Source organism: Gallus gallus, chromosome 1, assembly GCF_016699485.2.
Source record: "Gallus gallus isolate bGalGal1 chromosome 1, bGalGal1.mat.broiler.GRCg7b, whole genome shotgun sequence".
Lineage (NCBI taxonomy): Eukaryota > Metazoa > Chordata > Aves > Galliformes > Phasianidae > Gallus > Gallus gallus.
In genome coordinates this window covers 175808010-175823599 of record NC_052532.1, presented here as the reverse complement: position 1 = coordinate 175823599, position 15590 = coordinate 175808010, and the positions used below count along the sequence as shown (strand labels likewise).

The window sequence follows — 15590 nt, the reverse complement described above, 5'->3', positions numbered from 1 at the left end:
CTGAGATAGGGAAAACAAGCATAGGCTGCCTGTGTGCCAATGAGAAATTGTAATGAAATAGGAAGTGGAGAGAATGTCTTGCTTAGCAAAATTCTCAACCACATAAAAGACTTGTAGCAATACTAGCTGCAAGGCTTACTAAGTAATGGTAGGACAGCTTCTCTTATTCATATTACCAGCTTGCACATCTTCTAGGTGTGGTTGCCAAGAGTAGCCTAATATTCAGATGTAATACTTTGTAGAATTTACAACTCATGTTATGGCTGTTGGGTGAAAATATCACTGATGGGAGCTGCTGGAAGGAAGGACAAAGTAGCTAGCTGTTCAGGAGTCCTTTGCAAGCTCTACAAGGGAGTTCTTGGTTTGTAGTTAGCTTTCACGCTCTTATTTTTTTAAGAAAGAATATAAAAATGCTTGTTCAGTTTCAGAAGTCTAGCAGAATAGCTGAGTGTTTAATCTTTTTCTTTTTAATGGTCTCCTTGCCAGTAACATTTTCTTTAAAAACTAACAAACAAAAAATCTCTTACAAAGAAAGTCAACATTTGAAATGAAAATCTCATATTTCTTATTTTCTTTACACTATTGCAAAATTAAGATACAGTATACTCACACTTCCCTGCTGGACAGTGTGTGTTTGTACACAAGACATGCATCAACTCACTGTACAACAGATGAATCCCGGTTAATGCTACTGCAATAACTTTTAAAATGTGTTAATTTAAAGTAGTGCTACTTGATTTATCCTGAGATGGAGAAGGATGAAGTGTTTCCTTCAGTATATGCACATAGACTTATCAGAGCTCAGATCATTCACAGCAGCTTTGGTCTGCTCACATGATTGTGTACTAAACTGTGTATTTTTTAATATAGAAATTGTCTTGTAAATCTAATGTTTAAAGTCCATCATAGATGAGTGCATTTTTAAGCAAGAAAACCCATTATTTGGAACATGATTGATCCTGCATTGTCTAACTACATATCTTCAGTAGTTCATAACTTTGAAATTGTTTAATTTGATTTGCTGAGTTATCCAGACTTAAATATTAAATGAAAATTGTTAGGCAGGAGAAGTCTTTACAGTTTGAATCTTATTAAGCCTTTTTCCTTAGTTTTCTTGTTCTTTAGGATAGCCTCATAACACTGGTTTATCCAACCCCTGAACTGGAAGGAGAAAGTGTGATATTGCCTACCACACATTACTTGCCTTGCCTTCTACATGAAACAGGAGAAACTAGGGGTGAGGCTTAGCTTTGTTGCAGCAGATTGTAGGAAGAAAATAGACCTGCTAAACACGTTTCCAGGCTTCATTTTGAATGAATGGGAGGCAAGTAATTAAGCTGACTTGAGGAAAATTTTCTAGCGTGGGTTAATTAAGTTACTCATCTGTAGTAGTGCTCTGATGCAAAGAATGCTACGCGGATCCTTATTGGTTTTACAGTAGATTTCTTGTTTGAGTGTAATGTTTCTAAGACTTTGGGGGTTTATCTTTATAACACCTTCCGTCTAATCATGAGAACCAATAGCTTTGTACCATTAATTGCTGGCAGCAACTTGGTTTTTACAGGGCAAGGATTGTAATTATTAGCTGTGGTTGAAAATGCTTACCCTTCTCACCCTGGGGATCCAAGGTGTTGCTAGCAATTAGATTTAGTTAGCTGTTCCCTTCCTCATGTAAACACTTGCAACCAGAAATTACTACTACTACTACTTGCTTCTGTGCCTGGGAGGAACTAAGCTCTTTGAGTATTGCCTTGCAATAATTTGATTTTGTTGTTTTTTTCCTCTTAAACTACAATATAAAATGTTACCTTATTTTTCATTTTTAAGCAAGGGTGATGTTTTCTTGACCTTTTGCAACTCTTTTGGAATATGTAACCATCTTGAGAGCTGCAAACTAGTTTGAGAAATATATGCTTAGAGATTAAGTATTCAAATGCTATAGCCACCTTCCTAAAAAAAATAAAATAAAATAAAAACATGCTGAAATATCCCTTCATTTTTATAGTTGAACAGATTTGTTTGTATTTTACATTACAGAAGGAGTTTACGAAAGACAAAAGTGCAATTTATTTTGTAACTTTCCAAAAGAGTTGTCCCCATGCCAATAAATTGGGCTTGTTTGTGTAGATGGTTATGCCTCTGTTTTTCAGGTAGATCTATCAGTTCAGAAATGATTGGTGCATGTTGATTTCTAAGGTGCAGTGCTCTGTTTCTGCTTTATTAATTGCCCTGTGTAGGAGGCAGGGATATAGGAAACTTGATATTCTTTTCCAAACTGCTCAGTCTTTTGTTCTTTCATTTCTATAGAATCTCTCCTTTTGGCAGACAGTTTGTTTTCTACTCTTATGTAAGCGCAGATTGAGTTTCTGATTTGGATGCAATTGTTCTTATTGAAAATCATTGTAATTTAGAATTATTTCAGTGCAAACAGGTTTTTTTTTTCCAAATGTTAATGTTGTATTGTCCATCTTTTAATGTCTCTCTGTTTTAACAATGGAATCCTGGCCTTGTAATCTTCGATAATGTTTTGTAATGGATAATGAAAGCAATCTTCAATTTCATCTCATCCAGTCACCCTTTGACTTTTTAGGTTATGTTTTTTTTTCAGTAAGGCTGTGGACTAGCAGTGTGAGAGCTCATATTTGCTTAATATTGCTTTATGGCATAGAATTAACTGTTGTTTCTCTCTCTCAGCTTCCTAACGTGTTCCCTCAAAGCCTAAAATAGTTTCATTCTGTTGCCAGGAATCTGAATTCCGTTGAAAAGGAAATAATCTCCTTCCACATTGGCTCAGTTCCTCTTTTGTTTTGGCTCTCCTTTTCCAAACATTTATAGATCACCTTGTATTACTAAGAAGTCCAAAACCCTTTGTTCATAGGAATGTGATGGAGCACTGGACTGTAGTCCTAAAGTCTGGGTCAGACAGTGAGAGAGAGATGGGGAAGCTGTGGTGGAAATGTCAGAAGATTTCTTTCATGACGCTATTATTTCCAAAAGCCATGATAAGAAAATAGCATACTACACTCATACCTCCCTCTAAAGTTCACTAGTTGTATATCTGGTTTCTCAGACCTTAAAACTTTTACCATTCAAGATATTACTTGTCTTCTTTTAATTACTAAGATGGCAAGTTGTTCAACAGTAGAGTGATCCTCCCCATAAACGACCTATATTTAGCTCTACTGTGATCAGGTTACATTTGAATTACGAGAGGATGTTGTACCTACCCATCACAGTTTACCAAATTTCCTCTTGTAACTGAAATTCAATCGTGTTAATTGTTATGGAAGTTGATTAACTTGATCTTTATTCAGTTTATTGCCTTTGTAGCTCATGGTCAGTGTTGGGCTTTTTGTTCTTTTATGGGCAAATGAGCTACTAGTGACTTGTCTCAGCATTAATTCTTTCCAAAGCTTTCAGCCTAAAAGACTTCAGGGAATTCAATCAGTAGATCGGTTTCAGGTTTTTAGCCATTTCGTGCTAGTCTTGTCCTGTATTTTATATAGGTTGCTCTGAAAGTAATGCTTCCTATTTGTTTCCATGAAAACTACAACAGATACAAAGAGCACAATAACACAGTCTGATAGAGCAAATTCTCAGCTACAAAACACTGTCTTTCAGCATAGTCACCATCATTAGATGTAGGTTTTTTCCAGTCATGAATCAAGAGCCTGCATGGTGTGTTTTTAAAATAATAATAATAATAAAAAAATAGAAAAATAAAAACATAAATCTGTATGGCCGTCTGGAATGGGGCTTATCTTCTGTGTCATCACCACTTCTAAAATGCACTCATCACTTCACTGTGCTCACATTTCCTGTTTGGTCTCCGTAAATGTTGAACAAGCATCAGTGAATGTCAGTGGCTGCCATTTTTTTTACATGGAGAAATTCAGTAACATACCGTTGCTTCATCTGCTCTTCCACATTCTATGCTGTTTTGTCAGACTGCTCCTCTGCTGCCATCTGTTGCATAGTAACAAAATATAATGGAATATCGCTGGGAAGCTTTTACTGCCATGCTAACAATATCAGCCTCCGGTGTTCTGGGTCAATGTGATAATGTAAGAGGCATTACTTTCAGAGCAGCCCTTGTATAATTTGTGTGTGAGTGAGGAATCTTTTCCAATCAGAATGTCATCTTGTTTTCTGGAAAAACTGTTTTTAAAATGCATTATCAAGGTACTTCTTGCTAAGGTTTCTAAGTTGCCAGATGAAGTAGATACTTGAATAAAGGTAAGCTAAGCTTTGATTAATGAAAAGATATATCTAGATGGTGATAGTTGCACTTTTGCATCAAAAAGCAAAAGAAAATCAAACCAGCCCTGCAATTTAGTCTAATTTTTGCTCTAATACATATATTTAGACCAAGATTTTGTTTGTGTATGTGTTCTGAAATATTTCTTCTGGTTGTATTTACTATTGAAGAAGGTACACGTTGGTTTGAAAGCCTACGGAAACTTGGAGAACTTATCTACTTCACCAGCTTGAAAGTCTTTAACAGATTTTCTTCCAGTGTGTTTTGAATATAATGTTCATCTCATGCATTTTGGGTAGTTTCATGTGTAGAGATCGTTATAAATGTGATACAAATTTAACTCCTATTGAAGCATAACTATCTCCTGCATCTTTACTTCATAAGTCATGTTTTGTTTTCTCAAGTCCAAGTCAGTTTCCTATGCATTTACAGAATCACAGAATTGATTTGTCATAACAAATGGTAGTTCTCATTTGTCAGAGGAGAGGCAGTAGCTAAAGTTAGTTCTTTGAATATGAACTTGAGCATGAATGTTTTTATCACTGAGTTCTTGTGTCATTAGTTGTACCTGGTTTTGTTGGTTTTTTTTTTGTTCTTGAAATGTTCAGCAGACAAATCTTGGCAAATTTAAACTTAAAAAGAAGCCTGCAAAAGTCAGTGATAACTTGTTTTTTGATTAAAAAAATCTTGAAGGAAGAAGTAGAGTTCTGTATTATGATGTGGTTGAAGGTATCTGTTGAAAATACAGATGATTTTTTTAAACATCTTACTTTACTGAATTTCTGATTATATATACTCATATTTCAATGTCTGACCCTTGGTGGAAAGATTTGCATATAAATAATTAATCCCTGAAGTTATGAGGCTTAGTCTTTTTATTTTTTTAAAATGTTTATTACAACCAAATAGTAAGGATTGAAAGGAAACAGTCTCAGAAAAATTACAAATTTTACTTGCAAATTGTTTCCTATTCCACCAATCCAGAAATCATGTCACAGTGTTACACCTAAAGTAGCGTAGCTTTAGATGAGGGTTGTTAGGAGTGGCCTGGTTTCTCTCCTTCTTTTTCGTAGCCCAGGAAGTATCGACTGGGGATGCTGGATGAGAGGATAGTTCCGGTGGGATCAAAAGCAAGAAAATCAAAGAACCCTATTGGCTGTCTGACTGACAGGTGTAAAACAGGAGTACCCATCAATATGGTTTGGTGGAACAGAGTCACAGAAAACAATTTACAGGTAAATTTTTTTTTTTTTTACTAGTCACTTTTTCTGTGTTTTTGGATGCTTTATTTTAAATTCTAGAAAATGTTAGAAGCAGTTACTCTAAATAAGAGTTGGAATAGGATAAAATGTTTTCCAAACACACATAGTGTCCCCTTCAGGGAGAATGACTCAGATTTTGTTTCATTCTCTTCACCTACCCCTGTGTTATGTACTCTGCTTGATTGTTATAATCCATGGAGGAGAAGCAAAAATAATGATTAAATATATTTTAAAAGCAGACAAATGCATCCACTTACTTCCTGTTTCATGAAAGTTTTTACTGTGAAAATTAGTGGCCTTTGTTAAAACAACTGACAGAATGAAACAGAAATCCTTTGGTGCGGAATGTAACTATCATGATCAGAAAGTGTAAATGTCTGTAGTTCAAATAGTTTCTCAACTTTTGTGTTGAAAACTCTAGTCTTACGTTCTTTAGTCTCCTCAAGCTGGACTTGAGCGTATCTTATTTGGAAGCAGCAGGTTATCCTTGAGATGATAATGAAGAATGATTCTTTTCTGAGAAGTATCTGCTCAGAGCCCTTTGAGACAGGGTTTAGATGAAAGTTATCATAGTTGTCATAACTACAACACTGCTACTACTACTGTTTTGTACTGAAGTGCTGCTTTTGATTCTTCAGAGATGGTTACTCAAGTCTTTGTGTAAGTTTGTTTTCATTTTTTGTGTTTTTAAGTGTTTGAAATAGGTAAATCAGCAACAGACTTACTGATAACTAGAGTTGGTGGCCTCTGAAACTTCTTTCAGTTCACTAACTCTGTCATATTAGGGTTGATGTGAAGCTCACACTGGAGCTCTGTAATGCGAGTACTAGTTTTGCATTACTTAATGATTGGATACTTTTTTTACTGCTGAGATTGGGAATGATTAGCAGTTCGTTGCGTGCAAACTGATACTATGTGCAGTCACTTGGCCATAAGTCTTGTCTTGGCCCTTTTGCTGCTGGAGAAGCAGCAGAACCACTGGCAGAAAATAATGAAGCATTGGTAGAAGGACAAAGTAAGGCTGCAGAGGAATGGTTGGAGCCAGTGAAGCACTACTTTTTCTTAAGTGAAAGAAGACTGACAGATTGATTTACCTGTTTATCTAAAGGACTGCCAACCTTAATTAGGAGAGGCGCTGGAACAGGTTGACTTGAGAGGTTGTGGATGCTTCATCCCTAAATGCATTCAAGGCCAGATTGGTTGGGGCTTTGGGCAGCCTGAGATAGTGGGTGGCAACCCTGCCAATGGCAGGGGAGTTGGATGTAGGTGGTCTTTAAGATCCCTCCAACTTAAGCCATTCTGTGATTCTGTGTGTGTGATTTGCCCTGGGAAGACAGAAAGAAAATTGGTTTTCAAACAGGAAAAGCCCATTTGTATTCATATTCTCCACTGTTTCCTCTTGCTGTTTCTGTGTTGTGTCGAGGTTTGTCATTGATCTATTCTGCTCAACAATAAAATGGAACATCTTAGCATTATCTGAAGGTTGAAGAACCTGTGAGACTTGGAGCTTCTGGGCAGGAACAGTTGTATTCAGTGTTTATGTCCTCCAAAGCTGTGTTGAAGTTGTAGAAGATGAAAGCGCAAGGTCACCATGCTTTCTTTGGTTTCTTATAGGTTTACGGAGCAATTATGTAGTTTACTGTGGAGATTTGGGGCTTTAAATAGCATGTTTGTGCACATCTGTTGGAAATAAAAAAAAAAGATGTTTCAGCTCAAGGAAATAGGGAAGAGATTGCATAGTAATAGTAGAGTTTGGCAAGAATGAATGGAAAAAGGTGTGGAGAACAGACTATAGATGAGATTATGAGGATATGTAAAGCTTTATGTGGATGAATAACTGAATTTTACTTCGACATTATTGTTCTGATCATTGTTAGCCATTTGTATTCCCATGAGCATTTGCTGAATCACTACTAAACCAAAGCTCAAGGATGTTAAAAAATTAAAATGTTAATTGTAGAAGAGCAAAAAGAAATGGCTGTGGTTATTGGAAAAGTTTGGTTTGCGAAACTACTTTGAGAAAAAATAGGCACCGTGGAAAAAAAAAACCCATCTCCAAAAACCAAACCACTGTAGTTTCATACTGAGATTTAAGTTGTCCTGAAGTAGAAAAACAGTCAACGCAGAATCCACATCTAGCATTGGTCTCTCCAGTATTTTGAAAAAAAACAAGCTGTGCAGAGGATTTTGCAGATGTGAATATAGATGGCACCAACTAAATCTAGGCTGATGGTGAGTGGTAAGCAATCATAAGCAGAAAAGTTGAAATGTAGTGAGTGCAACTGTTTGAGGGCGTTTTTTTCTTCATTAAAGACAAGAAAGCAAATTTATATCTCAAAATCGAATGTCTACTCTTCTAAATGTGTGATTTAAGATGTGGGAAGGCACTATTTCATGGTGCAATATTAAGTGTTGTTTTTTAAGGTATAGAGATGCTTGTCTGAAAAATGAGTGGCTTTACAGTGTACCTTGAGAACTACCTTGTTTGGTAAACAATATAGTTGTTTCTCAGGCATGGCTATCAATTTTTAATACAGATCTATTTACTTTTTTTTTTTAACTTTAATCACATAAGCATAACACTGTGTTTAAAAGTGGAGTTCAGAATGAATGCTGTCCCTGGTTCTGCATTTAAAAATAAATAAGGCAAAAAGCAAAACCATTCCTTAGTGGTATGTCCTGCCCTGTGTTAGGAAACTAACGCAGTGCCGTGAGATGCATATTGTATTATCAAAGTATGTATAAAATAGCAGGAATGGATGCAACTTCTGTTATACAGATCATTTCTTAAGCACCATGAATAGCTGGTTTTTTGGTTTGTTTTTTGCTTCTTGGGTTGAATTCAGTTTTATAAATAATTTTTAAAGTATTTTGCATCAGAAGCATAGACTTCTAAAAGTTCATAGTTTTAACAATGCTCTTTAATAAAGTACTAAAGAGTATTTTTAAAGAAGTGTGTAGCAAACACATTTTGTTCATGCTAAACTCAGCAAAATTGGTTGGCTTTAGTGAAACTGTCTCTAACTTTTGAAGAGTGGAATTGAAATCTAGCTAGTAACGTTGGTGAAATGAATTTCTTAGATTTAACTGTGTGGGTAACGTGATGGTGTGTCACAGTATTTGAAGTAAGGAAGCATGTTGCACATGAGAAGTGAGAGGGAAGGAGATTTGTGTTCAAGTCCTTAGTAACCTCCAACGTCTGATGGGCTGCTCTGACATTCCAGAATGTGTCCTCTTCTGATGTCATGGACATCAAGGAATCCTTCTGGAGAGAGGATGCTCTCTGCGTAGACTGAAACTACTTCTATTGCACATCTGCCCATTCAAAAAACTACATAAAAATACCCTCTTGCATGTTGTTGAATTAAGAAAACATTCTGAGATCTATGCCACATAGTAGGCTGGCAGAGAACTGCCCTGCTCATAGCTTGGGTACAGTTCAGTGGTGGTTTTCTGTAACCATTACAGGATTATGCAATTCTGGATGTCAGAACAGATCAACATGAACTGGGAGGTGAAGGACAACATAAAAAGAGGAAAAAAAGGCTTGTTTCTGGTTTTTAGCACGGTAAGTACATTAGCACATTCTTCTGAAATGAAATTTGCCTACATTTTGCTTCAGGTAGCTGGCTTTTATAGTGCAACTAGAAATAACTGAGTGGTGTTACAGCCACAGAAATGGGCTGTAGCTCAGCTGGTGGGCACTGAACTGGAAATGAGGGAAAGGGGCAGTCCACTACTTCTGTGGGCTCCCTGCACAACCTTTAAAAGATCTTGGTCTCAGATCCCTCCTATTTTACCGGGTGTCTCTATCCCTCGTGGCACTTTGAGGATTAGTCTATGAATGAATGCACTGGAGCCTTAGGAGCTCATCACAGAGGAGCGCAGAGAAAAATTATATGTATTGGAATTGATAGTCAAGGAAACTGGAATTGTCATCTTCCTAGACTACAGAAATCTGTTGATATGTAAAACTCCAAAACATACAGTGAAGTTGCAGTGCTGCTCTGTGGTTCTGCCAGCATTGGTGAGAAGCTGAGATCCTTCATTCTCTGCAGTTTTCTTTCAGTGTATGCATTACTTTCAACTTCAGTCTCCTTTAAGGATTCTTGAATTATTTTCCTTTAGTACCCACAGAAGATCTGTTTCCATCCCCCATCTAGTATATTTTACATTTTTTTTTTAAGTGCTTCAAACATAAATGAAATGAATGAAGTGAAAATGAATCATTTTTGTGTGTGCCTCTCTGTAGAACATGTGCACCTGAGGCTGGAAGGTGCAGTCTTTTACTTGCTGCATAATGCACAGTGCTAGCTGCTTCTCATTTTGTTTTTCTTTTATTTTTGACATCAGCTTATCACATAATTCATTACATGTCCTCTGAGTCCTCTCTGCATCTCCTTTCATGGAATTACTCACAATATTTAAATCTTTAGTACCTATTTTCTCTTTCACAAGTCCTGGTTTTCTCAGACTTAAAACTTAAAGCCTAGTCTAGCATGAAGAAATTTGCTGTTATTTCTTAATGTAACATCTTAATGTAACTAAGTGAAATCTGTCATAAAACCTGAGCATGTAGGGAATTTAAGCATAATGCCGAAAGATGAAAATGTTTTTCATTAATTAGGTATAGATTATTGTAGTTCTAATCAAAATGTAAGAATTCTTACTCTCCTCTTGAAGCTTGGTAGTAAGATTCTATCAGGAAAACTTAATGTTCTGTATAATGTTCTGAATAATTTAAAGCTTATTCATCTTTTAAACTGATATTTTCAAGTCTACTGCTGATTGAAATGTAAAACTAACACTAGAATTTAAACTTTGTAGTGTCAGAGTGGGATATTCTTCAGGACCAGGAATGTCACTTATAGGTTCATTGGCCACTAAGAACACTAAATCCTGGTTTTTGCATGTTTATGTGCTCATTGGTACAAGATGTTGTCTACGGTGTTTGAAAAGTAATTAAAAGATTGAACAGTTAACTTGGTTATATTCCATCCTCTAAATGCTATCGATATATTTGGGATCTGTTTCATTTTGTTGGAAGCAAAGTGCAGGAAAATGTTGTTTAGTTCACATGAAAACTTGTATGCTTTTAGAAGAGTTCCTTAAGAGCTGCAACTACAAATAAATATGACATGCATCTAAACATAGCCTAAAGCATAAGCTTCAAATTTTGATAATGCATTACTATTTTTGACCACAAATTATTAAAATTTTATTGTACTACTTGGATTATTTTGTTTTGGATGGTGGCTCTGAAACTCGGATACTTTTTTCTGTAGTTAGAAAACAGTTTGAATGCGGAAATTTTTTACAATTTTTACAATAAATTAATATTTAAACAATTTATTGAATAATGGAAAAAGTTTAGGGTTACAACTTCTTGTTTGTAACTTAACAGGGAAGTAAATAGGCTTTTGTACCGAAGAGTCTAGCTGTACAAATCAAAGCTGTTTTCAGTGCGAATGTTTATATAAGTAGTTATGTAGAAATAAGTCAATCTTAACCAGCAATGTTTCTGATGCTGAATTGTGACACTAAATAATGCAATGCAAACTGAATTTCCATCAGGTTTCTAAACCACAGCTGCTTAATTCTGCAGCATAGTCCAGCCTGCTCTGGTAGATGCCTAGATTTCACTCTTCTATATGAATACACAAAGACATTCCAACAGGGTGAGGAAGGTAGTTGTTCCTCTCAACTCTGCCCCCATGAGTCCACACCTGCAATAGTGTGTCCAGGCCTGGGGTGCGTAGCATAGGAAGGATGTGGAGCTGTTGGAGTGCATCCTGAGGAGGGCTATGAAGATGATCACCTCTCTTATGAACAAAGGCTGAGGGAGTTGTGCTTGTTCAGCTTGGAGAAGGCTCTGGGGAGAACTCATTGCAACCTTCCAGTACTTGTGAAAAAGACAGGGGCTTTTTAAATGGCCTGATAATGACAGGACAAGGGGAACATGGCTTTAAACTAAAAGACGGAAGATTAGGTTAGATGTTAGGAGAAAATTTTTCCCTCAGAGAGTGATGAGGCACTAGCACAGGCTGCCCAGAGAAGCTGTGGATGTCCCATTCATGGAGGTGGTCAAGGCCAGGTTGGATGGGACCCTGGGCAGCCTGAGCTGGTGGGCTATAAGGTCCCTTCCAAGCCAAACCATTCTGTGACCTGCCACTTAAAGCGTGGCTGTCAAGTCCTTCCACCGTAAAGTGATGAAGAATATGTAAGCGACTGTTTTATAGAACAGAACTTGCAAGTGTGTATGAGCACTTACTGAATGCATTTAGAATTAACAAGTTCTGTTCTATAGGCATCAATTGGATTGATTTAGTGAAAGTAGTGAGAGTTTAGCCAGAGTGGTATGCTTGGGATCTTGGAAGCTCTCTCAGTTGCTCTATTTAAGGCTGAGAGTGTCTTCCAGAGGGTGTCTTTCTTTCTCCACTGGCATTTTCTGAATCTTTTACCATCTCCTGCCCCTGTTGACTAGTTGACAAGTTTTTTTGCATGTGGTAGATCTGTGGATATTCCAGGGCTAGTTTTAACAGTGAAAATCTTAAGTTTCATATAATTGTTTGAATTATCGTGTTTTTGATAAGATACTACAAATTTTGTCCCTCACTGTTGCAGTTGGTTTGTTTGATGAGTTTTCAGTGTGTCACTACATGGACAAATTATGCTCAACTCTTTGCCACTTCTGCCATTTTCTCCAGCTTCGGTGTAGAATTGGCTGAACTGTTGCACAGCAGATTTTCTTTTTTTTTCCTAGAGGAATGTAATTCTCTTAGTTATCTGAATTTTAGGTGCAAGAATAAGTCCAGAATATTACCTTTTGGTTTTAAACATATTAGTTACTTGGTTTCAGTTTTGAGCTGTACAAATCAATGGACTTTTTTTTTTCTTTGGCTTCATTTGTCAATGCCTTTGCAAGCTTGTCAATGCCTTTGCAAGCTTTTCTTAATTAAGTCTTTTTTTAAAGGCTTCTATGAACTTTTTATCTGTTTAAGTTGCAAGTGTTTTAATTCACTAGTCTGCATAATTGGTTATGACTATTCTTTAATATTTAGATACACACACATTTAGAATGACCATTATGTGACATAATGGGGTAGCCAATGGTTGTGCGACCCAAGGCGAAGCATTCTTACTATCTTACTATTTTAAACCTGAGCATCCTCTTCAGTTTTCCAGCTTTCAGAATCCTCTTACTTTTCCAATTATTTCAAATACATTAATGTTACATTAGACTGTGCTTTTGAAATGAAGATGTTAAAAAACCACAAAAAATATTTTCAGATATTTTCCTGCGCTGTCTAAATTAGTGTTTCACAATCCCACTTTCTAATCTGGCTCTAACTTAAGTTCTGACACTTAATTCATATTGGTGAAAATGGAATTTAACGTTTGAGTTTTTTTAGTTATTTTAAATCTGCTTAAAACCATGGTGATCCAATACGATTTGTTTTAGAAAACCACAATGGATTATTTTAGCAACATCCTTTGTCTACCTAAAATGATTACTGTCTTCTATTTTACCTTGTTTTGTTAAGGCAGTTTTGAGAGGAATACTTAAAGTGACTTCATAAACTGAACTTTGATATTTAATACTTTATAGCTCCAAAGTAATTTTCATGTAGTATTTTATTTCTTCTCTTATATTTTCTTCCACTGATGTCTAATGTAACTCGCTGTTCAATACTAAGCTTTTTGCCTTTTGAGCTGTAATTTGGATTTTTTTCCCCTGAAGTCCTCATGCATCCCCTCCCTGCCCAGCCCTCCTCACCTCCCCCCCCCAAAAAAAACGAACACAAAAACCTCAACAAAAATGATGCACAGATTTTAAGAGATATTGAAAGTTGGTTCTGTTTTTTTATGTACTAGTAAATAACGAATGTTTGACAGTTACTTTCTTCCTATTTGCTTCTGCTGTACCAAGTTTAAACTCATTATTAAAGATTCTACATAGGTGAAATATGTCATTAAAATGGAGGTTCTTTTCATAGAAAAGTAACATGGTGGGTTCTTCTATTGCTTTAAGTTGGAATTGCTGCTTATTTTTCACTGGATTTTCTAAAGTCACTTAAGGACAGTCTGCAGTAGTGGTGGGGCCTTCTCATTTTCAAATCAGTTCTCCAACTTTGTAGTATAATGCTAATGGAAAGCCTTTTTGCAAAGTGTTTGTGTTAAATCAGCTCTTTGTATGGAAATCTTGCTAACTCTACTTTACACATAACGTAGCAAAACATTTATAACCGTTCATGCAGACCAGCTTCCGGTGTCTGCAGTTCTTGTCAGCAAGTTGTACATAGCTTAAATATCCTATGCATCCAGTTGGCCCGCCTAGAAAGTGTTTTCTACCAAGTAGGCATTGTCTGTCTCTTCATGTTTAAAATAAACATTTAATTTACATTTGTTTTCATACAGACACCAAACCCCACTGCAAATGAATTTATTCCTAAAGGAGGATCAACCTCCAGGCTGAGTAACGTATCCCAGTCAAGTATGTCTGCCTTCTCTCAAGCCTTGTTCTCTCATCCCTCCATGGGAAGTCCTGCTGCTGCTGGGCTAGCACCAGGTAAGTTGAGAGTAATGATTTACAGTACAGTTGCTTCTTTTAACTTTTAATTATGCCGAAAATAATCTTGTAAAACTTATAATCAGGTTCATTGTGTGTAAGTCTGGCCACCTCCTACTTTAGCTCTTAATTTTGAGCAAGTCTTCAGGCATGTAAAAGTGGAAGGAACTTGAGATTAATCTAGTAGAATGAAACTGAAGAAGCTGACAGGACAAGGGGAAACATTTCAAACTAAAGGAGGGGAGATTTAGTCTGGATATAAGGAAGAAGTTTTCTACAGTGAGGGTGGTGAGGCACTGGCACAGGTTGCCCAGAGAGCTGGTGGATGCCCCATCCCTAGGGACATTCAAAGTCAGGCTGAACAGGGTTCTGAGCAACCTGATGGAGCTATAGGCATCCCTGTTCATTGCAGGGGGGTTGGACTAGGTGACCTTTAAGGGTCCCAACTCAAATTATTTTATGAATCTATGAAAATCAAGCTGCAGGCTGTGAAATTCATTCAGGCACAGCAGCACTGAGATTACCTTGGACTAATTTACTCTTTTTTTTTTTTTTTTTTTTGGAGGAAAAGAGGTGCTGAATTATAACACACTCTGCTCTATGCTGCCCATGATAGAGCATTACCTGGTGCAGCTTTAAACTAGCTCCGGTCTAGAGACACACTGCAGTAAATATGTACATTGGTTACCATGCATTCGTCTGCCCTACTGATTTATTTCTAGAGGATGTAAACTAGACATGATTATTTTCAGTGTTACTGATATACATGTGGGCTTAAATTTTGCTCAATAGCAAAAGTAGAACATTAGCTTATACCAAAATCATTTGCCTTGCAAAATATCCATTAACTCTTACTGTATCTGTCATATCATGTCATTTCACTTTCAATATCAACTTCTAAATGTGTTCTATGCATAGAATTTTGACAATTTTTTTTAAGATCAAATTGTTTATGGATCTGTGAACTGCTTGAGATCAGAAAAATGTAGAAAAAAGATGTAGAAAAATGAAATAGTTGCAAGATGCAAAGATGAGCAGAGCTAGGTGTTACATCCCTCAGATTCTCTAGCAAATTCCTTTATTTTCTTAAACTTGTGGCAAGGAACAAAAAGCATTAGGTAACTACCAAAATTAGAAGGGCAAATACTGTAGTTTTTTCTTTTTTAAAAACTAGTACTGACAATTGCCCTCCATTCAATGGAACTTCAGGCTTTCCCAGTAATAGGGAATAAAAATCAGTGTCAGTATGAGATAAGTCAGCATTTAAGTAGTGCAGTGGTACAATAATTGAAACAGGCTAGGAAGGTGATTGATGCTTCTGCTGACCAAATGAATATAATGCAGTACTGTGTCTGATTTCATCCTCTATTGTGCTGTGCAGTCTTATTGGAAAACTGTTGTGTTTATATGCCTCTCAGCCTTGTCACCTGGATTGAAAAGTATATAAAGGATTTAATAGAATACAGTAAAATGGTCCACTTTTGGAAAGTGTCCAGTGGGA

At 36.5% G+C, this 15590-nt stretch overlaps 1 protein-coding gene across 12 annotated transcripts in view; it reads left to right on the top strand.

The window, feature by feature from the left end:
• Window positions 1–15590, top strand: part of PAN3 (PAN3 poly(A) specific ribonuclease subunit) — a 77476-nt gene that overhangs the window by 29707 nt on the left and 32179 nt on the right. For 11 of the 12 annotated variants that reach the window (XR_001464336.3, XM_015278733.4, XM_015278729.4 and 8 more), the window contains 2 exons: window positions 5332–5493; window positions 13939–14089. Coding sequence is in view for 11 of the 12 variants with exons in the window: in XM_015278733.4 (XP_015134219.1) it covers window positions 5332–5493; window positions 13939–14089 (313 nt within the window). In the remaining variant the exon portion in view is untranslated. The remainder of the gene's footprint in view (window positions 1–5331; window positions 5494–13938; window positions 14090–15590) is intronic. The other variant, XM_015278731.4, reaches the window with a different exon arrangement.